Source organism: Sceloporus undulatus, chromosome 2 (assembly GCF_019175285.1).
Source record: "Sceloporus undulatus isolate JIND9_A2432 ecotype Alabama chromosome 2, SceUnd_v1.1, whole genome shotgun sequence".
Taxonomy (NCBI): Eukaryota; Metazoa; Chordata; class Lepidosauria; order Squamata; family Phrynosomatidae; genus Sceloporus; species Sceloporus undulatus.
Window position 1 is genome coordinate 287,272,104 of NC_056523.1, and position 26,907 is coordinate 287,299,010.

The 26,907-nt window shown below is 39.4% G+C and overlaps 2 protein-coding genes across 5 annotated transcripts in view; both read right to left on the minus strand.

Annotated features, from left to right (window-relative positions):
- Window positions 1-26,907, minus strand: part of FAM151B (family with sequence similarity 151 member B) — a 102,793-nt gene that overhangs the window by 8,976 nt on the left and 66,910 nt on the right. The gene's annotated exons all lie outside the window — the stretch shown is intronic.
- ZFYVE16 (zinc finger FYVE-type containing 16) overlaps window positions 17,157-26,907 on the minus strand; it is a 36,006-nt gene continuing 26,255 nt past the window's right edge. Inside the window, exons 11-17 of the mRNA XM_042449625.1 lie at window positions 24,523-24,627; window positions 23,958-24,108; window positions 23,097-23,177; window positions 22,654-22,816; window positions 21,376-21,481; window positions 19,587-19,748; window positions 17,157-17,217 (exon numbers count right to left, since the gene is read on the minus strand). Of these exons, the coding sequence (XP_042305559.1) occupies window positions 17,167-17,217; window positions 19,587-19,748; window positions 21,376-21,481; window positions 22,654-22,816; window positions 23,097-23,177; window positions 23,958-24,108; window positions 24,523-24,627 (819 nt within the window). The 3' untranslated portion in view covers window positions 17,157-17,166. The remainder of the gene's footprint in view (window positions 17,218-19,586; window positions 19,749-21,375; window positions 21,482-22,653; window positions 22,817-23,096; window positions 23,178-23,957; window positions 24,109-24,522; window positions 24,628-26,907) is intronic.

Consider the following 26,907-nt stretch of genomic DNA (forward strand, 5'->3'; position numbering starts at 1 on the left):
GCAATTCACATTTTTGTAGTGCAAATGTGGTACCAAATCAATTCGGATCGCTGGGATCCATTCCTGACCATGACGCACTGCCATGTTAATCCAAAAGTGGCACCAGTGTGAATGCAGAACCAGGTTGCAGAGATTTGATCGCTCTAAACATAGTTTGGACATCGATTCAGTATTACATCACTGCACAGATCCACATCTCCTCGGTACAAAAAAGTGAGTGTGAATGACCCCAAATGTAGTTGTTCTGCAACTCCCAGCATTCTTCATCACTGGCTATTTTGGTCAGGGTTTCTGTGAACTGAATGAAGTCCATTAATATCTGGAAGACCACATGATTTGCACCAATCGTTTTGACAAACTTTGTCATCCCACTACCCACTACCTCAACAATGTTAAATGATGGAAGGAAAATGATGAATTCCACTTTTAAAACATGTACAGTATATTGAAAGCTTTATTTAAAAAGCACCAGGTGAGAATTAAATTCACAAGTAAGCAGCAAACCGAAAGGAAATCTCATTTTATTCTTTTTGTTTACTCTTGAAATCAGTTACTTAATGATTTTTTCACTTGGTAGTGCTTTTAAAAGCACATATAATTTGCAGTAGTATGAAAAAAGATCTTGTAATATCTTCGAGACTAAGAGAAAGAATTTGATAGCATAAGCTTTCATAGACTTAACGGAAAGTCTCCTTCATCAGAATGGAGCAGTGAAGTGTCTAGGAACAACCCTTTATAGCTGTGAATGAGCCGGTTGTATGTGTGAATAACAATAGAAATGCAAAATTTGTGGCTATGGTTTGAGTGGATAAGTTCAATTTTAATTATGGCTGTTGGGGAACCAGAACACTGAACCTGTCACCTTGTCACCATACCCACAAGTTTTGCATTTCTATTGCTATTCCGCCTTCCAATTGCCTGTTGACATATGGAGCTCCATCAATTTAATTGGTTTTTTTTTTTAGCCCAAGGAATACACAGAGAGGTTTTTCTCCAGTTCTTTCCTTTGATATAGCTTATGGCACTAGAGATTCATTGGCAGTCTCCCATCCAAGTACTAACCAGGGCTAACCCTGCTTAGCTTCCAAGATCAGACAGGACCTGTACTTTAGGTTAAATTTTTATGCCTCATTCACACCTACAGCCTGCTCATTCATAGCTATAAAAGTCTATTCTTAGGCAGTTTACCATCAATCAGATAAGTACACTTAAGTCTAAGAAAGCTAATGCTACCAACTTATTTCTCGCAGTTAGTCCCTTTGCATACTGATCCAGAAAAAGGGGGCTATGTCTTCAAATAATTTGCTCCATTTGTCCACTATGTTGTTGTTTTCATCTGTGATAGCATTCCTCCCCTGCAGAGAATAATAGTCCTTTAAAAAAAGTATATCTGAAATTGGGTGATTCTCCTATTTCTCCAATAACTTCCTGCACTCCATCCCACCCTGTTTAGGGGTGGGGGGACCTTCTGAAGAGACTTGAGATGGTCTAGGTTTGTGCAAAGGGACCTTAGAAGATGGGAAACTTTCTTTCTAACACTTCATTCCATACAGTGACCTCAAGCCATTCTTTCACAGTCCTTGTTTATGATTTTGAGTATTGTGACTGAGCTATTCCTCATTCTAATAGCATAACAATTTTTTGTCTTTTTAAAAAGAAGACTGAGTAGAGAAAGTTATAGTTACTGGAACTCAAAACAGGAAGTGGTTACTATTAATATTTTACTTAGATTAATAACCCAAGCACCTATCGTCAGGAATCCATTGGCTTTCATTCTAATTCCAGGGCCTTTACAAATGATAGAAAAATCCAGTCAGAATATTTATGCCTGAATGAAAAGGGTTGGCCAAGACTTATGCATCCTAAGGGAAAGATGGTTCCCTCCTAATATCTGGCATACAAAAGCCAATGAACTGTAGTTATTTTACCTTCAAATACATTTCCAGTGATTCTTACTTTCTATTGCTTCTGTCATTTGTAACTTACTGTTTGCTCTGTGATACCAGATGATTTCAGCCCCATCTCTTGTTTTAATTTGCTTGGTGGTTAGAAATAATCCAATTATTTCTACCCCAGACCCTGTGTTTGGAACAGTAGAGTAATAAAATGTTCATATAAGAGAACTTCCAATAGTTTATTCAATCTCAATTCAATCTTTAATGCATAAGCCAAGGCCATTCGCATGATAAAATTAAAATAAAACCCATAACAGCAATTCAGAATTATAAAATTCCATCAAATCGCATCAGTTTTAATACATAATTACTTCCAATCAATTAAATAAAAACAACTTTAAAAGAAAAAACCACTTCAAGGTTAGGTAGATCATCCACCTAAGAATCATTAAAAACATTTAAAAAAAAACAACAAAAACAGAAACAGCTTCAAAGTTTTGATAAGTCATCCCCCTGACCTCAAAAGCAATGTCTGCTATTACCCTTGCCCGAATTTGTTTGCTGCTGAGGCAAACATGAAACCTTATAAGTTACCTTAGAATCCATATCCGACAAGAGATAAAAAATCTTTTCAGATGGTATTAGACTGTAAATTGGAAGAATAGATCCCATGAATTTTGCTCTTGGACCCGTATATAGTGAGCAAGAAAACAATAATTGAGGCAAATCCTCGATTTTGGGGCTCCACAAATACATTAAACGGGAATCCTTGGTGTGTATGTGATATCTACCGTCAATCATGGCTGAGGGCATTGTTTGGAAGCGAAGAGCTGTAAAAGCCTGTTAAGCTTTCGAAATGTAAGATTCCCTAGATACACAGCCATCTGTGGTCCATTTATTAATCTAACCAATTGGAAAATTTCGAATTATTAATAGCCACTCTATCCAGTGTACATCATGGTTAAAAATATATTCACGGAGCTTCTCTCTTGAATTCAAACGAAAGAATTTTCAGTTAGAGCAGGATATAATTCAAGCAGCCCTTGGTGTCTTGAGCTCCCGACTTTACAGGTTGATAAATATTGAAAACACAACTTGGAAAACCTTAAGCGTAGAATCTTTAACAGATCTCCAATATTAAGTAAAGTAAAGTGAATGCGAGCTCTAATGGAAGGGAGGCCAACCTCAGCCCGACCAAGGCTTGCAGGCGTGCCAGGTGGAAGTAGGAGCAATTTCCTGAGAAACATATTCTGGATGGCCTCAGTTTGACCCTTGGGAATCATCCCAACCCCACACGGCCGCACATAAAGAAATCTGGATTATAACTTTACTCTGGTATATTTTGACAGTAGGTGCCACTAGATGACCCCCTGCCTGGTTATAGAATCTAAGGATTGCTTCAATTGATCTCACAGCTACTGCTCTACTAGTTTCATGTGGGGCTTCCAAGAGAGTTTTCTGTGAAATGAATGCCGAGATACTTAATTCTCTGCATTGTTCAATCTGATGACCATTAATAGAACAACGAAAATCAGAGTGTCTTTTCCAAAAACCATTACCTTAGTTTTTTAGTTGATAACAAGCTTTTCCTTGGAACAAAATGCCTCTGCTTGGAAAGTAACCTTCTCAGACCTTACGTGTAAGTGAAATTAGAACCATGTCATCAGCATATAACCGAATAGAGATCTTTTTTGATCCAAGTGTGTGGAAAAAAAGTCTGGCCAGAAAGTGCTGGAATGATGTCATTCAAATATAGATTAAAAAGTGTTGGTGCCAAGAGGCATCCTGTTTAACTCCTTTTTTGTAGGATAGGATCAGTTAGTGAGCCAGAGGTACCCACTCTTATCCTTGCGTTGTATTGGTATAAAGTTCCTTAATCAAAAACAATAAGCGGTTGTCTATATTAGTGTTGGCCCGTTTATGCCATAACAAGTTTTCTGTCAATTGAATCAAAAGCTGCTGCTAGATCAATAAGGCAGCAAACGATGTTTTGTAGGGCCTTCATCTTTCTGGGCTAATAATAAAGAGTCAAACATGGTCGATAGTACTCTGGCCTTCCCTGAATCCAGCTTGTTCAGGATGAATAATCTGGTTATTAAATTCCCAATCCTCCGGTCTATTTAATAGCTATCTACAATATAGCTTAGAATCCACGTCCCGAAGGCTTAGGGCCGATAGTTATTAGGATCTTTCTTATTCCCTTCTTATTATGGGGACAACTACGCTCTGTTCCGCCTACGGAGTTATCCAGTATTATTGATTTGGGTAACCACCTTAGCTATATTGGGCCCACCATTCAGAAAAGTTTCTATATATTTCTGGGGGCATCATATTTTCTCCTGGGGCTTTATTCAATGCCCGAGCTGCAATCAGCTTTTTATCTCAGATTCTGAAAACTGGGGGCCATTGAGGCAGATAGGCAGTTTTTTAAATCAAAAAAAAGAGTGTGCTCTGCATTGTAGCTCCATAGAGTTACTAAAATGGCATTACCATTGTTGTGATTGTAATGTCCAACAATAACTGGTCTAATCTTATTCATGCCAGGGCAGTAAATCCCAAAACTGTTTTTCATTTTTTTCTGTAACAGCTCTGCGCTGTTGGTTTCCATTGTGTTTCTAATATATTCATCTTTTTTTGTTTTAAGAGTGCCTTATAGGATGACCGCATAGAGGCTAAGATGTCAGGAGAGATATTGTCGTTGTTTCTAAGTGCCTGCCGAGAGCACTTCATCAGTGCTTTCCGAGCATTTCGACATTCCAAATCAAACCATTTGTTAGTTGCTACCGTGTGGATTAAATTGTTTGTTACTCACCAACTGGGGCCTAAGCATTTGATGATGGTTTGAAAAAATGTGTAAAATATCTGAAGTGAGTTTAAATGCTGATTGTAGGGACTTAAAGGTAATACTCTCCAGCATCTGATGACTGAGATGCCCAAATTAATTGACCATCGTATCTCTGTTCTCCTTATGAATTCCATTTAGATTATATTAGATTTAAATTTTGGGAGTAAGTACAAGGGGGTGAATGACCAGTATTAATAATAATGACATGGGAATGATCACTTTCAACACGAATATACTTCAAATTTACAAATATCAGGAACCAGTTTGCAGTACTATTTATATCTATTGTACTTGTTCCCCTGTTGGTAACATAAGTATATGGACCTGATGTCAGATCGTAATGGGTTCCGTAAGGCACTGCAGCCATGCAAGAAAAGAATTTCTTAGCTTAAAGCCAGCTTTGTTGGTAATTACCTTTGAGATCCTAGGAACAGGTACATATAAGCAGTTGATCCTTGGTTAGTACTCTCCACCTGCCTTGGTCATTTCCAATTCTAGCATTAAAGTCTCCACAGAGTAAAAGCCTTGTAGAGGGATATTGACTCTCCAAAGAAAATATGGTTTCCGATAAGCTATCCCAAAATATTGTAGGACCTACGTTCTTTGCTAAGTTAGGGGGAAAGTAAACATTTATACAAATAAGGAACCAAAACACATGCTCTTGATGACTAGCACCTGTATAACCTTGGAAAAGCACAAGTTATTGGTTGAATCTCCGCCTGTAAATCAACAGTTGATATTGTAAGACCACCACTACCCACGGCCTCTTGTACAACTTTTAACTGCGGGAACAGAAAATGCTGAAATCCATAGAGATGGCAAATTAGTTTCAAGTGCCCATGTCTCTTGTAACATAGATTTTAAAAGTTTGAAGTAATTTGCAAAATCTGCATCATGGAACTTATTTCCCCAGCCCATTAATTATTCCAACATAATAAGCTTAGTTGTCAAGCTGATGTTAAGTCCATGTCATCATCAATATTCAAGGTTCTGTTTGAGCTGGATCCTTTTGTTTGTTGGATGCTTCATGCAGAGAGGGTACAGTGTTAACTCTCTTAGTTCCAAAGGTTTTCGGAATATAGTTGTAAGGTCTTTTTTATTCATTGATAAGAGAGCATCAATAGACATCCTTATAAAGTCCTCTCCACCTCATGGACCTCAGCAGTATTATTGAATTCCACAGTGGTATGGCCAAATCCTTTGTGTAAGCCGCATTTTTAAGGTCATCTACTCTGGATGTGATGTCATGTTGTTCTATATTATTATTAGTTGCTGAATCTGTGGCCTGTTTCTCTGTGGGTTGCCTCTCTGCCGTACTGTTGGAGGTTTTAACTAAGTTGGCTTCGGTGTGGTCTTACTCAAGGTCCCTTTAGGGATTCCTTTAGGAATGTGTCAAGGGGCGTTCTTTGTCTGCAAGCCCCCACTACCATGCTTTTGGGAACAGAGGAGATTATATTGATCACGAAAAAACCTGTGCTGGAATTATTTGGAACTTGAATAAAAAGGTTTCATTTTTAACAACATGAGAGGTGTAGGTTGATCAAAGTCAACCGGATTCGCTTATAAGTTGATATTTAGGAAGCCATTCCACAGCAAGAATATCAATGTCGTAGGAGGGCACCTGTAGAAGTTGGCTCACGAAGATCTATGGTTCCTTAGACCTCCCTCTGCCGTTATTTGTACTGTTAAAAGCAATTTGCAACATAACTTGGTTTCTTGTAAAACACCTGCTATGGTTTCTTTCCCCCATCTCTTAGAAGTTACTGGTAGACTGCCTCTGGGGTTGTTGATAGTGGGAATCCTCACTTTACTGGATATTTCTCTATTGACATAATCTAAATTCTCTTTTTGCCACTAATTGCTCTGCATAAAAGTCTCAAAGGAATGTTTGAGAAGCTCTACCTGATTAACAATTTCCCTAAGCGCTCCTAAATTGAAGATAACAGTATGAGCTGTTAAAAGGCATTGTTTGTCCGAATCAGGAGGATTTAACTTGTTTTGCTTTGTGAGTTGTTCCTTCTCAGTATCTGGCCGTTTTCCCATCGGACTCATTTAGTTCCAGGGACACCCCCTTCATGATGTTAACCGGCTCACTCCCTGAAGATGCTAAAGTTCAGATAAAAGCTCATTTCTTTTTCCAACACAAGAAAAGGTTGTTTAGCAGTTGGAATTGTAAATTCTGTTTGGTTTGCCATGTAGATGGATACTCACAGTTTCCTCATTACAAGTAGTCATGATTTTAAGCTGTTGGAAGCTTTGTTATGCTTTGTTGTATCAGGGCTTGTTCTACAGCGTTTTTTATTGCCCATTTCAGTAATTTCACCACAACTCTCTCCCTCGCTGTGTGCTGGGCGCCAGGTGGGAGGGGGGATATTCCAGGGCCAGCTGAGCCCCCCCCCCGCTGCCTCTCTCCCTCCCTGCTGCTGCTGCTCTCTCCCCATAGTTTATTAACTCCCTTTACTACTGTTGTATAAATATGATAGAAGGATTGTTTAAAGGAGTGTATTAAGAACCGGTATTCATGGAGATAAATTAAAGTATAACTTTCTGACCCCGTATTGGTTCCTGTAGAACCCTATTTTATAGCTGTAACTGAAATTCTAACAGTCAGTAAAGCTATGATGTTGTTAACCTGTACCCGGTCTGTACCACTTCGAATGTAGCATAATGCTCCTTCATAGGAAAATAATTATCTCTACAAACAGAAAACTAGATATTGGGGAGAGTGGTTCTAGCCTATCCTTTCCCCTGACATGTGTTGTGTTTTTCTATGCGTAGGGACATCTTCCCCATGGAGGGCATTCAAGCATGTGATCCCTCACACTCGCAGGATGTGACAGAATGCAGATATTGTCGAGCACTACACCTTAATTTCTTTATTCTTAATCTAAAGTATTCTATTTACCTAGATATTTTTGATTTAATAAAAACATGAGAAGACCTTGCTGGATCAGACCAAAGCTTATCTAGCCCAGCAATCTGTTTCCACAGTGGCATTCAGATCTCACTGAAAAGCCGACCAGTGAAGACACAGGATTCAAGCACCCTCAGTCATGCTTCCTCGCGTCTGATATTCAGAAACAAACTACATCCATACTTGAAGTAATTATAATTATGTATCATGGTAGTAGCCATGACAGAATTATCTTCCATGATGATGTTTATATCCAGTGGCTAGAATCTAGCTAATGCGGCTGCATTATGCTCGCACTTTTTCATGGATAGCACAGCCATGGGAGGAAAGAAAGACATAATCCGCCAGCCTCAAGCAACTTTATTTTTCTAACATTTTATTTCCTTCAAAGCTGGCGTCTGTGCTATTTTCCTCCTGTGACACAACCCATGCCAGTGTAGTTCCAACAGCAAAGAATAACAGTAAATATTGTTCCAGGGTAAAAGCCTCCTGGGGGATTTGTACTCAAGTTATGATTCCCACTGAAAGGCACACTTTGCATTATTGCCCAGGTCTAAGTAAAATAGATAATGTGGAAAATCTTGTCCCATAATGACTGAATTTACAGTTAGTGCCTACATATTAAAATTATTGATGTGTACACTTCTTGCCTCCTGTGGGAGCAGACAGACATTACTTGTTTTTCAAAACCAAAAATAAATATTTGGAGGAGATACAACAAGCACCATATCTCTCTGGGCCTTTTCAACAGATTTTAGTGACATAATGCAGCTGTGCTGTGTTACTTTTGTTTTTTTACAAGGGATTAGGAGTGTCTGCTGAGAGATGCACTTCTGGTTGCAAGGATATTCTTCTTTTCCAGGACATACACTACAATATCTTGTTTATAGGAAAATTTGATTTGCCTCCCAGATACAAACTTTAGGGTGATTGAATATTGTGTTAATGTGGTTTACAAATGCCAGAGGCATCTACTGAATGGTACATGTGACAGCACTGATGACAAATGATTATCTTCTCAATTCCTGTCATTATATTTTTATGAAAGCTCTTCACAGTTGTTTTAAATGATTTAGAGTCACTGTTTTCCTTGGCTGTATAACCTCAGCACCAAAGGGTCTTGCGAAGCTGGTGTTTCTGGTGATTGCTTTAAGTTTTGAGAACAGGTTTCATTTATGTATTTTATGTTGTAGCCACTTAAGAGTTTCTTGGGGGGGAACAAGTTCTAGGTTTTAAAATAGAATAAACAACCTTTTGTTATTTTTTTAAAGGTACAAGAAGTGTAGAGCTTGGTATGTAAAGGACACTGGACCTGTAAGATAATAATAGGATAAACATATCTCATATTATAAACATAGTGTACAGCATTTTGTTGTGTGAGTTATTCATAAAAAATGTCTTAACATTTTGGAATTTCTTTTTCATTCTCAATGATGGTTTGAGTTTTCCTCTATTATGAGGGAAAATCAATCACTATATATAAATTAATATAAGTTAAAATATTTGCACTTTGGATATACACCCCCAAGAGGCAGTGTCCCCTATACCATTCCCATTATACACAATTCACAGAGTGACCAGATATCCTCCTTTTCCGGACACACACCCTACATTTCAACCTTCTGTCCAAGGGAATTTCAAAATGTCCTCCATTTTGAGCATGACTCTAGGAAGCACTTGCCGTTTTTAGCTTTTATTTGCTCTACATTTTTCTTTATGTCCCTCATTTTGCAGTGCCTCGTCTTCCTTTGTAGTTATGACATCTGGACACCCTGACTATTCAGCTAGCTCTGACTGAGCATGAAAGAGTTTCAGTCAAAGTAACCATTCAGATCTTAAAGTGCTCATGAATCTGGTATTTCTAAATCTTTGATTGAAAAGGGAGCTGTAGAATTAAAAAGCGCTCCATTCCATTCACTGCATTAAATTGTTTATTTGCCTATGGTCTTCAAATAACTCTCGTTATGGCAACATTATTCTAAGGTTTCCATGGCAGTTTATTCTTTGAGATTGCTACTGCTTTCCCTCTAAAGCTGAGTACGTGTGACTTGCCCAACTCATCCAGTGAGTCTCCATGGCTGAATGGGGATTCAAAACCTTTCTACTGTAACAGTTATGACCAAATCCTAGGGGATTCTAGGATTTGTAGTTTGTTGAGGCGGAGTAGTGCTCTCTGAGATTTCTAAATTTCCCCCCTTAAACTGCAAATCCTAGGATTTTAAGGTGGGTCAGTGAGGTTATCTTAAAGTGGATTCCACAGTGCTATATTTGAATGTGAAGGGTCTCTGGTCTCCAAGACCACACTCAAACAACTACAACCATAGGTTCTTAGTATTAAATACTTTATTTATATGTATCACTTATGAGCCCCACTATGTCCTGGCCTATTTACCATGTGCCTCTCAGGTTATTGGGACACTCACAGGGCACCAGTGGAAGATCTTGAGTCCCAGGCAGACTTGTGTGGGAGGACGTCTTTCAACGATATCTTGGCCCCAAACTGTTTAGAGCAGGGGTGCTGCCCATAGCATGCCCCACAGGCCCCTGAACCCTTCCATCACCAAAAGACTTCCCCCCCTCACCTTTTTTAAAAAAAAAAGTTTCAGCACAATTTGAGGACATCCCCCCCCAAGATCATTGAACATGTGAAGATATGAGAAAATACCCACTTGACTGTCTTCACAACCACCCCAGAAAGCTATACCTCCCCCTCTGAATACCTCCCTCCGAATACCTGTTCTGCAGTCCTTCTCAAAATGGGACACCCACAGTTGCCATCTTTGGTTTTGGCCTTGTAGGCTAATCAGCACTCCCCCCAAAAGTTATTTTTCTTTTCACTCACAAAACAACCTAAGGAGTTTATCACACAAGGGCATTGGAGTTTTATCCCGTGAATATCCCAGAAAAATACGTAATTACGCGTCATGGTTTTACAGGACTGACACAAAACCCGCATTAAAGCGGTCACAAAGAAGCATTAATGCACATCTTTTTATTTTCAGGATTTTTCAGCAACAATGCATTGCCGTTATCACTTTACTTGCGCAACTGCGTGTGATAAAATTCCTGCTTTCACCATTTCCGCTTCATTTCTGGAATGCTTTGAATACACTTTAATCACTCTTAATGCCAAAATCAGCCCAGTGTGATAAACTCCTAAGGAAGATTTCAGTACTGCACCTGTCTAACTGAGGATTAAAAACAAGACAGATCCAGTTAAACACCATGCCTGCTTGCCTAATTTTTAATTCCACTACCTTGTGTTTTAATAGATGAAAGGGGCTATGTTTCATTTTGTTTGTTTGTATCATTGCTTAGTAATTCTAATGGCCCAGAAGAGGGAAGTACCCCAGTGAGATGTGTGTATCTCTTGGCAGGGCACAAAATGAGGACACTGTGCCACAAACCCATAAGATTGCCCCACCCCACAAAATGTTCAGTCCACCATTTCTAGTGTTGCCTAACCTAAAACGTTGAGCATGTAGAATTACCGTTTGAGCAGCCAAAGGAAAGGGGCTGGCGACATTGGTCCAAAACACACTGCAGAAATACCTAATCCATCTTGGACTGCTGTGTAACTGCCCTGGCTCAGTGCTAGGGAATCCTGGATTGTGTTTGTTGTGCATCAGAGCCCTCCGACAGAGAAGGCTAAATGTCTCACAAAATGACAGTTCCCAGGCCCCCCAGCATTGAGCCATTATTATTATTATTATTATTTTCTTATATTCTGCCTTTCTCCCAATTAGGGACTCTTATTTTATTTGAAGCCCTTCCTTGCCTCTCTTGCCAGTGTGAGGTGGCATTATTTTGTTGTTGTTGTTATATATTTCCTTATATCCTGCCTTTCTGCAATATAGGACTCTATCATTATTATTATATTTGAAGCCCTTCGTTGATCTCTTGACAGCATGAGGGGATATTGTTGTTTGTTGTTGTTTCCTTATATCCTGCCTTTCTCCCACTGTAGGGACTCTATCGTCATCATCATCATCATCATGGCTGCCTGCCTTGTCCGTGTGAGGGAATTGAGGGAGGGTTCTCTCTAAAGGTACCCAAAACGCAGCCGCGAACGAGGCAGGAAGGCGGGCTTTGCCCCTTCGAGCCTTCTTCTTCCACTGAGGCGCTGGGCCGCCATTTCCTTTACCTCGCTCTCCGCCTCGTTCTTCCATGTCAAAACAACAGACTCTTTATTAACCGCCCTGGATCAGTGGCTGGGGGGAATCCTGGGAACTGTAGTTTATTGTGGCCCAGAGCTGTCTCACGAACCACTACAGTTCCCAGGATTCCCTAGCATTGAGCCCAGGGCAGTTTAAAGCGGTTTTTCAAACTGGGTTATTCCTGCAGCGTTTGAGGTAAAAGGGGGGGTACTTTTGGCCCCTCAGGGGCAACAGATTCCTGCTCATCTCTCTCTCCACACAGCTTCCAAAAAACCCAGAACGAATGCAAGTATTTCAGTGCAACAAGGCAATGAATATAAAGTTATATTAAAACAATTTTAAATAATGCAAATCAACTAGGTCGGGTTCGCATCTGAAACAAAACAAATCTAGGGTCCTCTTTAGAGCCAGGAGTGGATTGAGTGCTGGACCTGCCCAGGTTTGCATCTCCATCAGCCATGAAACCCACTGGGTGCCTTGGGCGAGTCACCTCTCTCCGCCTAGAGGGAAGGGAATGGCAGTAAACCTCCTCTGAACTAATCGCCTTAGGGTCGCATAAGTCGGAAAAGACTTGTGAAGGGCACCAGCCATTTGGAGGCAGATCCTGTAGCCCCTTTGGACTCAATGGAAGAAAAAGTTGATAGTATGCAACCTTACTTCCTCAGCGCATTTGGTGGAGTGAAAGCCAGGAACAGACATATATATGCCATGGGCGTTCCTGTGTGTGTTGTCCCTGGCTTCCACTCCACAAATGCATCTGAGGAGTCATCAACTGGAAGAAAGAAGTTGGGCCGCATAAACTTTCCTGGATTTTTCAGTCTACTTTCTCTTCAGATACCAGGGAAGAGGATCCAGCTATCAATACTTTGCATTGTTCTGAAAGCACTACAGCCAGCCCCCATATGCAGATATATTTTTAATCCACAGCTTGAAAGTATTTTTTAAAATATATAAGCCTTGATTTTGCCATTTATGTAATTTTACTATACCATCCTTGTATTTAATGGGACTTGAGCATCCATGGATTTTGGTATTCAGGGCACTCCTGGAACCAAACCCCAGCAGGACACCAAGGGGCCACACTGTATTTTAAAAATATCAGAGTTTTATTTCAATTAAGATTGTTCTTTGTGTTGTTGTGTACCTCCCAAGTGTGGAAAAGCCAGGCACAGAAAACCTGAGGTGACATATGTTGAGGGGAATCCATAGTTTAATGGCCACAACTCCCCCATGTGTTTCAGACAGAAACTTCTTGTACTGGCAAGGCACTGTACATCTCATGCCATTCCTTTATCCTTAAAGATTCCCCTGGCTGGTATGGAAAAAGACAGAATAGTGGTGGAAAACAATGTCGTCAAAAGCACACCTTTGTTGCACCTTAAATGCAAACAAATTATTATGGCCCCACATGATCATCTTTATGAGTGTTACCTGGAGTTTCAGTGAGTGATGCACAGTTAGGGTTTTTGATGGAATGAAGCCTTTTCTGACATAGTTCTATATGTGGTTTTTTAAGCTTTCCTAGGTTTGTTCTGTCAGCAAGAACTGTTTGTGATGACCACTGTGTTACACCAGTATTACTTGATTCCTTCTCCAGCCATATGTTAACACAACCAGGAGTAAAAGGCATACTCCCGGCAAAGTTGTGTGATCGCCTCGAAGATTTCCAGATGGATTGTACCACTGATCCAGGATTCATCTGGGAGGAACAAGGAATGCCCCACAACAAACCCCTTCCCCGGACTTCCCCATAAATGGTTGTTGCTGCGCATTCCTAGTCCTAAGTCAGCACCATGTGTCTGAAATCTTCAGCGCAATCACACAACTTTGTTGGGAGATGCCTTTTTCCCCGATTCCCCCCCCCAAGAAATTCTCCATAGACAACTGAAACTCCAGGTAACACTTCATAAAGAGAGATGTGGACCATAATTATTTTTTTGCATTTAAGGGGCAAACAAAGGTGTGTTTTACGACCGTTTGCCTGCAATACTGCTACAATTTTGGAAACAGATTATCTGTGGTACGTAGTAAGAAAAAAAATAGAAATGCTTTTTTATATTCCAAAATGGGTTACATGCTACCAAATTGTTGACGAAATTTTGCGGGGGTACCGACGGGCAGGGGAGACGTCTTGGAGGTGTATTCTGCTGAATATGGAGCCTCCAGACGCCCGCCCCGGGGGCGTGGCTCAGGTGTATGGGGCTTCCACCTGGGGGGCAGTGAAGGCGCCTCACCTGGGGCCGTTTCTGCCCCAAGTTTCCAAACCGCCCACCTCGCAGGACGCTGCAAAGAGAGAGGCAGCTTCTTCACAGGCGGCCAAAAAACAGGGCTTTTTTTTTCTTTGCCAGCTGGCGGATGCGCAGCTGCGGCGCTCAGCACCGGCGGCAGAAAAGCATATGTTAACATTAAAGCACCCACGCCACCTTTAAAACTTTTCCCCCGCCCTGCCACGAATAGTGGTCTCCTGCCAGCTGGTGATCAGCTGGTGTTGGCATCCTTTTCCGCTTGCATGTTGCCAATGTCACCAGCATCATGGAGCCTCCTCTCTTTTGGTCCCGTGCTTTGCTGAATCTGCAATGAACCAGCCACAGCGTCCCCGCTGCCACCGCTGTCCCCCTGCCATCCCCATCACCTCCTTTGTACATATGGTAATATTATAGTTTTAGCGTTTTTTTATTGTTGGATAAATGGCACAGGAATGTGTGTAGGGGTTCACTTTAAATTCAAAAACTTCCCCAATTCTAGCCGCGCCTGCGTACCTGTTGCTCTAGGGTTAGGTTAGGGTTGGTTAGGAGCATTAAAATGAGTGCAGCTGTGCTGCATCTTCCACATCTGATGGCATCTGACGCTCTAATTAGAGCCTCAGTGCAAACTGCGCATGTTCCAGGAACACTGACTCATTTGCGAGCAGCAGACACGGAGTTTTAAATGGGCAAGTTAAATTGCAGCGTAACACTTCTGGCTTACTGGTGCAGCAGCTTATAGACGGGCTGTGCAGTTGCGCAGCATACAGAAAAGAAGCGGGGAAAGCAGCACCTTTTTGCCGCTTCTTCCCGCTTGGGGCGTTGCGGGCGGCGTGTTCATGGCGCCATTGAGGTAAGGGCCGTCTGAAGGCTATACCTTCATGACGTCATGAAACACACCCCTTTTTGCCCGTCTGTATCCTGCCATTATATTTTAAAAAGGTTGCCACACAGCCCATACTGAGTTTTTAAAAGTTAATTGGTCATCACATTCTAATTTTCCTTTCCACATTTAACTCTACACAAGTACAATGGTGTTAAATATAGCTAAAATATACTTGTTTTTATTGGTTAAACTGGACTTGGTACAATGTTTTGTAGAACACAGAAAACCAAGTTTTAACATGTCATTTATCAAACTGTGAAGTAAACTTGTTCATGCAAGCTGTAGTTAATGAACAGACTGTACCACTGACATGAATTAGCTTATGTGTTCACTTTTAAAGAGTTTTAATGGTTCTTTTTAGAACCTTTAAAAAAGGGGTTAGTATCTGACATTCAATCAAAATAAGCCACTGAAGCATGCTATCTATCTCTCTATCTATCTGTACCTGTCTAGCTAGGCTTTTAAACGTTACTGCCATTTATTAAGCCATTCTTTCTCCTAATTTATAGTTTAAACAATCTTTGTGAGTTTATAAAATATGGTATCATCTAAAAATTTGTTTTAAAATGATTCTGATACACTTATGAATGAAACCAGGTATCATGAACAAGAACTGTTACAGCTGTTACAACAAAGTTCTATATTGTACACACATCCGGTAGTACATATCATCGGCTCACCATGCAAAAAAATTAGCATTTGGTGTACAGCTGTCTTCTTGCATTCACTAGCATGAAACTCTAAATAAAGTGCACATAAGATCAACATTGCTATCATCTTTGAATAGATCCGAGAATTATCATTCTTAATGAAAGGACTGCAACTGGTTCAATGGCTAGCACTGGATCTTAAAATCCAATGACCAGCTGGTTAGTAAATGTTATAAAAGCTTAATCTTTTAAAATATAAATATATATATATATATATATATGTCCAGTAAGTATCAAAAAAGACATCTAGACACAATTGAATCAGGAAGTTTGTCGTTCAATATTATAAGTTTAATTAAACAAAATAAACAAAGACATTACAGACAAAGAGCAGACACATTTTCTTCTGTGCCTAATGAACAAGAATTATGCAGGTCTTATCAAACGTGATTTAGATCACTAATCTCAATCATTCTCATCCTGATAGTAAATGCTTATTTCTGAAATATTCCATTATAAAAATAAGAACTGTATAAAGAGCTCAAGTATGTTACAGCAAATTCATGAGACTGACACTTAATACACTCTCCTCCCTGACAGTAAAAAGGGATACCAGGAAATCTTAATCAGAGAAGGAAGCACAGGCAGGCTCATGGCCGATTTACTACTACAAGCGGACTACTTTAGGGTCATCTGGCTTCTTACTCATTCTTCAGAAATTCAAAAAAACAAACTGTACAGCTGAGCCCAAAGGAAAAAAAAAAGATTTAATTATTATATAAAGACCATTTTATGTTTAATAATCCATTTTAAAATGTATACAAGTCAGCAATTTTAAAAGTAGTAGTTCAGTGGAGCTGTCAAATTTTGGAAGCATCATTATACATTCAAACATCCAGATTTAAAAAAGTCAGGTCTTACAAAATGATCACGTTTGGTAGAGACATGTCTGTTTTCTCATACAGGTAATATTAGTTTGTGCCACATCTTTCAGACCTTAGGATGTGTGGTACTCTAGTAAGTCCAACGCTTGATGCTTGAATCTCAACTTTCAACCAGAAGAAGCTGTGCTGTTCTGCTTAAATATGCTTATGTTTTTAAAAATCAAAATGTCAGTTAAGAATAATCATTCACCTTGCATCCAACTACAAATACACCTAAAATATTTATTTGCAAAAAGAATGAAGGTGACTTCAGTATTCCAAGACACATATGCTCGTTTTAAAGTTCATTCTTGCTTCTCAGTGGGCTGTATTAAGTGTAAAGGTTCAGAACATTATTAAACCTACGTTAAATATTGGGCTTTCAGTTGGGTTAAGAGGAACACACCCATTTTAAAACAGGCAAAATCCTCTTAAAGAACATTACTTAAACACTGTTTTTTTCCAAAAGCAATCCTGACATTCCCTCCATGGTATACTATAATTCCTTTGTACTGGTCAGTTTCCACACAACAAAAATGGCCAATTTAAGACAGAGATTCAGTAATGAAAAATGGCTAATTCACTTTCAGTGGAGATTTTGTATTTGATGTTCCGCCATGCACTCACAGGAATCAAAGCATTATCCAGATCATTTAGGTAATGCTGGAGAAGAAGCTTCCTCCTGATCCAGCTTGGTATTCCACCTAGAATGGGGGAAAACACTGTAGATATACTACATCCGGAATTGAGGCTTACAGAATACTGGGATGGGGATTTCAAACCATTGTGACTTACTGTGAGGCTACACTCGGTCAAAGGTACTAGAAAAAAAAAACCCTGAGAAAACTCTATATTGTAGCAGCTTTGTTAGACCACACTTCTAGTTTAGTAAAACAAACACAGACAAAAACACACAACATTGATAGTTTGCTGGGGGGGGCCTCTCTGGCTATGAAACTATTAAATGTACTAGAGCCGGATAGGCAACCCTTTTGAGCCGGGGCTTGTTTGCTGTCCTCAGGCAACCGGGGGGCCAAGGCCCAATCAAATAACTAATTTTTAAAATTAAATAATAAATAACCGGGACAAATGTAGGACAAAAATTTTCAAATGGAGGACACCTTAAAATAACAATGGAGGTCACCGCGAATTTGCTGTTTTAAAATGTTAGATAAATGCCTGTTTCTGAGGCTTCTATAGTCAATTGCCCCACCATGCCCCCGCATGAGACACCAAGGCCCCACGGCAATCGGCGACAGGAACGGTCTGGGGGCCGTCCCAAGGCCTCGCTGGCCGCATCCGGCCGCGCGCGGCGCCGGTTGCCTCCCCTGTACTAGAGTAACAAAGCAATTTATTTGGTATATGCTTCTTTCAGGCAGGGGCATCAGGAATCAGGGGCCACAAAATGGCTTTAGGGGTTACCTGTTGTCTACAGGCCACATTCGCCCACCAACATGAAAGCAGGCCCGTATATTACATCCCCTCCTATCCTATTTTTAGAGCTTTAGGGAGTCCAAATTTAGCTCAGCATTTTATGAAGTTGCCCCCCCCAAAAAAAATAATAAATCGCTCCAAAAGTCTAGTTATCAGAAATACACAGCTATAACTCACAGCCCGTACAACGGCCAAAATAAAGCTGCTTGAGTCACTTTGGAGATATCTGTTTAAAGATGCATGCATTCTAAGAGGCCGGAAACTCCTACTACAACCATGTCCAGACCTAGGACTGGAGTGCAGCTTTGGCACAGCTATGCCTCTTAAGGTGTGTGTGTATTAAAACAGCAAACCTGAGTGACCTGGCAGCTTTATTTTGGCCTATCTGTATGGGCCTTCAGTTGTGTTTGGAGGGTTGGGGAGGGATGGTGTGAGCTAAGACCTATCTAAGCAGCCTTTCTGCTTTAGTTAAGAGTAATCCCCAATCAGGCATCTGTTCTTCTGATGACCTCTTTCTGCACGACTCACAGAGATGGTGGAATACTTGCTAGGAACATAGTGAATATAAAGCTCCTCTATTGCCAAGTGTGCTGTTGGGGTCTAGGCTGGATTTAGTTCCCAAGTAATGAAAGGTTCAAACATGGGTGTTTCCGACGAGCTTAAAGAGGTAAGTGGTACTCGGGATACGGGATACGAAATACCCAGGTTACGAATCTTTCGGGATACGAAAAAACTTTTGGTGCGTTTTTCGGCTTTTTTCGCACGGAATCGCGGCTTTCCCCATTAGCGCCTATGGCATTCGGCTTACGAAGGCTTTCGGGTTACGAAAGCGGCCGCGGAAGAATTACTTTCGTAACCCGAGGCACACACTGTACTATTCCGTGTGACTCCTCTAGCGCCTCCTGTTGCATCTGGGTTGGCAGTTTTAAGGAGGGTCTTTAGAATTCGCCAGGCAAAGAAGTTCCAGCTCCTTAAAACTGCCAATCCCAGCATGCAACAGGAGGCTGCTAGAGGAGTCACACTGGGAATAGTACCTCTTTAAGAGCATAGTGTGTTGTGTGATCATGGTATAAGTCCCCAAATAGCTATAATACTGTCATCACTTATATCAGTGATGGCAAACCTTTTAGGGACCGACCGAGTGCCCAAACTCAAAGGCGTTCTGGCACCAGGTGTTAACTTGGGGGGGGGGGGGTTCCAGGGGGATGGGGTGGGACTTCCACCTTATGGGAGCGGGACTTCCCCGGAGACAGCTAACAGCACAGGAGGGTGGGGGAGAAAGGAGGAACAGGCACTCGCCTGTTCCTCCTCTTCCCCCACCCTCCTATCTCTCCTCGTGCCCTCCAAAATGGCTTTGAATGCCAGAGAGGGCATGTGTGCCATAGGTTCACCACCAAGGACTTGTATGGATTGATAATGCTTGGTAAGGTGGAATGTAGAAGAAAAAGAGAAAAATTCCATTACAAGTGTTTTGACTCAGTCAAGGAAACCATAACCTTGAATCTGCAAGACCTCAGCAAGACTGTTGATAACGATGACTTAAAGATCTCTCATTTGTTTGGTAGCCATATGTTAAAACAGACTTGATGCAATTAACTAGAACAATATGGACTGTTAATGGTATCATTTTAAAAGTTACCATGTCAGTATCCATGGAGACTCTAAGTCCTATCTTGTTCATTCCACTACTTTTCAGTGTTTTGAGATGCTGACGTAGGGCAGTACAAGAAGCCAATGCAATTTCTTTAGCAAACTGATGAGCATGACTGTACAGGTCATTGGCCTTCAAGAGATAGAATACCTGAAATGTAATCAAAAAGGTAGCCATAGTGGTGTTCCACATTAAAATCAACAAGCATAACCATACAAGTGTAATATGTACTTCAGAGTAAAAACCTATTTCAAATGAAGCTTAATATTATAAAATAAAAGTTCTTTTAGATATATTTGTTGTGTGCCTTCAAATTGTTTCCAATTTACAGCAACTCTAAGGCAATCCCTATCACAGAGTCAATACATATCAATCTACGGTGACCACTATCATGGGGTTTTCTGGGGCTGAGAAAGTGTGACTCACCCAAGCCCATTTAGTGGGCTTCCATGGCTATGCAGGGAATGGAACCTTGATCTCCAGAACCCTAGTCCTACAGTCAAACCACTACACAACACTGGCTCTCTTCAGATACAAACTCTGAGGTAATTACTTTCCCTAACTGGCATGTTCATATTGCTGCTCTCTTTCATACAATTCCTATCACCTCCTCACCTCCAGTTCTTCCTTCTTATTCTCTAACATGCACAGTCATACTCCTACTAATACAACTTGCCTAATAAAAGTACAGTCTGAGAAGCCAATGCAAACTACAATAGATGTTTCCAGGACCAGGGTAGGTAGAATACATATCTAAAAGTATTCCATACTTGGACTTAACATTTTAAATAAAAGTAATTTGAAATCTGTTGCAAAGAATTTTCTCCTGGCAGAACAATGTGAAAGATATGGTATGAAGATATGGAGCCCTGGTGGATGGAGCCCTGGTGGCGCAGTGGTTAAATGCCTGTACTGCAGCCATTCACTCAAGACCACAAGGTTGCGAGTTCAAGACCAGCAAAAGGGCCCAAGCTCGACTCAGGCTTGCATCCTTCCGAGGTCGCTAAAATGAGTACCCAGACTGTTGGGGGCAAATTAGCTTACTTGCTAATTAGCTTACTTGCTGTTCACCGCTATGATCTTTGGAATAGCGGTATATAAATAAAACAAATTATTATTATTATTATTATGAAATAACTATTCATTGTAATATAAAGTATGGTGTAGACATGTGTAGTAGAACTGTTAAAAAACCATGTAAAAATCCTCTGCTCACTGTTAGAGTGCTTGCAATTTAGAATATGCAAAAATATTATTTTCCTGAAGATAAATAGATAAAGTAGCTTGTCCTGTAATGCAGGGTTGGGAATGTGTGGCCCCTCAGATGTTATAGAATTACAACTCAGATCAATGCTAGCCAGCATAGTCAATCATGTGGCATAATGGAAGTTGTAATTCTGCAACATCTGAAGGGCCACATGCTCCCCATTCTTGATATACTGAATGCTACTGGGTGACAAGTCAACATTCTCTTAGTCTCAAGAGGCAATAACCCCTCCAAATAAAGCATGACCTCTCAAAATCATGGTAGTTTCACCTTAGGGTTGGTCGAAGTTGGAAATAACTTGAAAGAAGAAAAAATCAACATAAACAGAAGATGAAGTATATAACTATTTAAGATACTGTCAGAATTCAGGTGTGTGAATCCGAGTGCAATGCATGCTGGATTTAACCATTCACTTTACTTGTATTTGTATTGAATGTATGTGTTCTAAATAGTGTAAGTTAACAAGGGGAATATTTGACCTTTTAAAAAAACCACAGTAAATTCACTTACTTCTGTGCACTTTATAAGTTTTCCATCCATTTCAAAATATTCTTCTTGAATTATTTTTTCACTCTGAACTCCTTCCATGGGTTTTCCATCTATTGGGCTTACAACACTATGAAATATGGTTAATACTACAGTACATTAATTACAGTAGTCAGTTTCTTGGGATCTTATTTTCTACATAATGACCCTGTTCACATTTCATACAAAGCCTACAAGCTTATTAGTTGGGCCATGCATGAACAGTATACATTTGCATCAACACACAGTTATTTTGCTCTTGTCTTTCCACATGGCAAAACAAGTTAAATCAAAATTTAACTTCCTGCTACATGTAAACTGGAAATTATACTTGTTTGTTTCCAAACAGGGACTGAAATTGGCTTACAAATTGTTTGCTATGCAGTAGGAAGTAGGGAGTACTACTCTGAAGGGGACACAAAGCCTTTTGAGATTCATGCAATTAGTTTACCAATTCTTTAGATTTTGGCAAAACTCATAATTTGTGACTGAAGAACTCACCTTGCCCAGAGAGAGACTTGACTGGATTTTACCCTGTACCGACTTTTTTTTTTTAAATACTGTAGTGAGCACAAAGAAGCCCTTCATAAGAAAAGGATCTTTCAGTCAATTGCCACTGATTTCTACCAATTCCCTCATCCTTCTGCAACTCTGTGTGCCATACCTCACACTCCTGAAAAGAGCTAAGTTACAGGAGTAACTTTTTAAGGAGAGCAGGGAGTGGGAGATGCCCACTGTGTGAAAATAATTTGCATTTGAGCCAAAAATTGTGCAAATGAAAAATTTAAATATATAATGCAGTTTGTTCAAAACTAGTTGTTGGACTATGTCCAGAGCTCTGAGTGGATGAGGAAGGATGGGGCAGCTATAGTAGCACTATATTAACATCAAAATTTCATATATAATTGTTTTTAGCTGCATTGGTTTAAAGCCGTTCTATGGATTTCTCCTCACCAACTTACAAATATTCACTTATACAAAAAGATTAGAGTTAACACAAAAAAATTTTATAGTAAAAAATCATCTATATTCAGATTTTTTTTAAAAAAAAAAATCTATAGTATTTCCCTTTGAAGAGTGGTCTAACATAGATGTTCAGATGTAATTACAAAACACTCAAGAAAAATGTTTCCAAAAATGCTATGAAGAGAAGATGTTACAATTTTTTCTCTTATTCTTCTACTTGCTATATATTACACCTTTTACCAAAAAGGCCAATAGCATTGCAGAACATATGAACTAAAATCTTAGTAGAAGGCATACCTCACATTTATTTTTTCTTTATCTTCTATCCAACAAATGTCTACATATTCTCTCAAATCTCCCGAATCCACTTTGCCACATATAATCCTGAAGTCCTTTTTTTCCCTTAAAGCTTGACGCAAGCTATTCATTGTCTCTGGTGTAATCTGTACCATTATTCCATCTATGAAGAAAAACACAATTTATTTTGCATTTTAAAAAATGCATAAATGATGGATAATATATTACAGTAGTAAAGTCATATTCCTATAACTAAGTGGTTGTAGGATAAGGCATAAACTCTGCACAGTCAGTGATGAAGGATGGGGAGAGCCACAGTACAGCAACACCTGGAAAGTCACAGTTGCCCACCCCCACCCTAGGGCAAGCAAGTTTCTTATTTGTATCAATATCATTATCATGGGAAATTATTTTTAGCCTTTAGAAAGCACGATGAGCCATACCTTCAACAATACTAGATTTAGCAAGGAATCCTGAAGATGTTTTTAGGGATCCATTGAACACAACAAAGCTTGCACCTGTAACTGAAGAAACACAATATACTTCTATTGCTCATATGAACTTAAAATATTGTACATTCTATACTGTACTAGGTTCTCCCAGATGCATGCTAGACTCAACAGTGTTCCTCAAGGGATTTTAATGCTTGTTCAATTTGCAATAATTAGAAAATTACATCAACACTAATATATCTGAGAGAGAACATAGCTCAGAATAGAACCCATGTTCTGCATGCAGAATTTTCCAGGTTCAATTTTCACTTTTTAAAACAATGATACATAGGAGCACTGTGGAACAGCTATCTTTTACCGAAAGCCTGCAGGATTACTTCTATTGAGAAGAAATATTACCAGCTTAGACTACTCAACAGTCTCATTCAGGGTTTTTTGTGGGTTTTTCAGGCTATGTGGCCGAAACCCCACAAAACCCTCCCCAAAACCATGGATGCTGGCCATGAAAGCCTTCAACTTCACAGTCTTATTCAGCATACAAAAGCTTCATATGAGCATCATTTAAGTACAGATTGACTTCAGTTTTACATTTTCATGCTTATATTTTTATCATAATATTGAACCTTCATAATAATAAAATATTAAAATTCAGATGTAGGATGATGCTGATTATTGGCAATTTCTTTCATGATAATCTGTACACTGTTCAGTGTGGAACAAGAAACAATATGTCTTGTGACAGATATTAAAATTTCTTTTCCACAGCCAAGAGATTTGTCCTACATAATATTGTGAGACGTAATATAGTGAGTACATGCTCCAGTAAACTCAGTACCACATAAGATAACTTACTTTTCCTAGGCTGTCCAGTAGCACTGTTTGCTTGTGTCTGATAGACTCCTTCATCATTCTGTACACAAACTAAGTGTGAATCTGCCTCAGAACTAAAACTTGCTCCAATGCTAATAACATGCTCATTAGAAGTATTCATCACTTTGATCACCTGCAATTAAAACATTTTTTATAAATTATGTATTTAATGCATTATTTATCAAATTGCAATCCACATTTACCTTGAACTGACAATGGAATGTACTTCTGAGTAATCAAGCATAGGATCAAACTGCAAATGAGACTCTGATAAAATGTTACCTATATGCATTTATCCCCGCATCTTTCTCAAAGTTAATCTCTGTTTCTTTTTCCAACTCTCAAGTGCTTCAAAAAGGCAAAGTTATCACTTCCACTGTACACAATGAAGACCCCTCCTCTGTACTACAAATCCCTTTCCCCACATGTTATATAAGGTTAGCTATAAGGGGATGGGGAGCAGCCCACCATTCTAAACTTACTTCCCATTCCTGATTTATCTGATCCCTTAATCATGAACCAGGCCCTTACTAGAAATTACACTCACCTCATTATATCGCTGAAGAGGTATTTTAATACAGCTCCTACCCATTTCCATATGGATAAATAAATGATCAACTGTAAGCAATGTATACTGATAATTTCTAAGATCCTGCAATGCAACACAACAACAACCAGGTTACTTTAATTATTTAATTTTAAACTGCACCATTAAATCATTAGTTAATATAGACTCCTTCAGGCATGATTTTAAGTTCTGTGAAGGCTCCCATAAACTATAAAAAGTTAACCTGAATTACCTGTATAAGCAGGTATTACAGAATTCATAAAGTAAAATGTTAAAAAATAATCAGGTTTGGAAAGGAACTATCAGTAATTATTGACAAAGAAATAAAGCCTTGTATTTATTTAAGGGAGGTGATGCAAAATGTTCAATCCCCTGAACATCAAGATTTTATTAATGCACAACCCATGTCAACTTTCTGAAAACTTATTTCCTAATTAATATAAAGTGAAACACTGCACCATGAAATATTAACAAAGTGAGCAGATGAATATCTTTTAATACTATTTGTGAAAAGTTGTAGAATAAAGAGTACACACACGCCCACCAAATTTGAATAAACTACATTAGCTCCACTAAGTCATACTTCTAGCATCCTATCCACCAATTGTCACAAATCAGCTGGTACTGCCACAACTAGTTCTCTGTGTTCCCAGACTCTGAGTTGGTCTTGTTGTTGTGTATCTGTTATCCATAAAAATAGTGCAAATAAAGCTAAAGTCAGGAGGGAGGAGAATGTATAGTTTTATTTGCTGTAGCAAATAGGTGTCAGTGGTCTAATGACCCAAAGAATGACACAAAGGAAAGAAACAGACATCCAGACATACATATGTTTGCACAAGACCATCTCACTAAGAAAACCCTGTTAAGAGACAACTCGAGCAAAACAAAAGGCAAGACTAGAACACAGACAGAGAGATGGACAGAGATAGAAAGGAGCCACAGAGGGAAATCACAAAAGGGAGCTGGTAGACTCAACCAGGGAGGTCACAGGTCTGAATTTGCAGAGCAGAGTAGTGGAGGACAGGGGGTCTTGGAGATGCCTCATACACTGGGTAGCCATGAGTCATGATCAACTCAAGGGCAGTTAACAATAACAAAATATGATAATCACTAAGTATCCTATCTCTACATAGGCATAGGTCACATTTTTGGAGCATGCGTACAAGGCAGGTCACATACTGCTATCCCATAATGACCCCTTGTTGTCTGGTAATCCCAAAAGAGAGGAAGGTACCTTTAGGTATAGACATGTTTATTTGAGAGCCAACTGGGTCCCTTTCTGGGAAAAAGGCAGCATAAAAATGAAATAAATAAATGATTGTATTTTAGGGCTTGCAACATCAATAGGGTACCCAGAGTTGAGGAACTGTGTGCAACCTTGTGTGATGCCAGGCACCCATTATACACAGAATCTAGTTATCTTTTCTCTTTCCATTTGGCCTAGTGGTTTTGCTCCTATTACTCATTTACTGCATTCCATTCTTTGCTCTTCTGTCAGGTTGATTCTACTAGGGTAACTAGCTGTATCATGAAGAACTATAGCAAAGGGATTGGAGACACACATGCAATTTTCTCTTCTAGTCTATTGGCATATTTCCATACTGGGGTCTTATACTGGTCTTCCCACTTTCACCCAGTATGCCTTATCAATTTCTCCCTTTCAGAGAAGATACGGTACTATTAATTAAGAATTGATATGTATCACAAGGCCCTTGTTTGTCTTGTTTTGCAAATTGCATGAAGAATTTAACATCTCTTCATTTTCACCTGTTTGGACAACCATTTTTTTTTAGCTGTGACATCACATCCAGGAATTGTTTTCACCATCTGTGTATTGACTAACAAACTGAAGCAACCTTGGAATACCTAACATCCCCAATTAAATTTCAGCAGCAAATAGTATGCAAAATAGAGTGGCCTCTTTTAATTTTTTTTTTTTAAATTCAAACTGGGGGAAGCTATTGCTTAAGACATGACAGTTACCCTTTGGTGAAAACACAGGCTGGCTAATTTATTTTAACAGCAGAATGTATTGCAAGTGCCAGGATAACTATGAAAGACATTGCAAGAGTAGTAACTTTGGCCATATTGTTCTTATATCATCACTATAAATTTCATCAAATACTTTGAGGCTTTTCTCACATGTATTTCCAGTAGCCCTGGCAAATGGAGACTTAACTTTTTGAGTGTACAAGGTCCCCATTGCATTTGCTGTGGTATTTTATCAGAGCGTTCATAATAATAATAATAATAATAATAATAATAATAATAATAATAATTTTTATTTTTCTATTTCCCGCCTCTCCCTGCGGATTGAGGAGGGATTCCATCAATATCAGCAATACAGTCTACAAAATACATAAC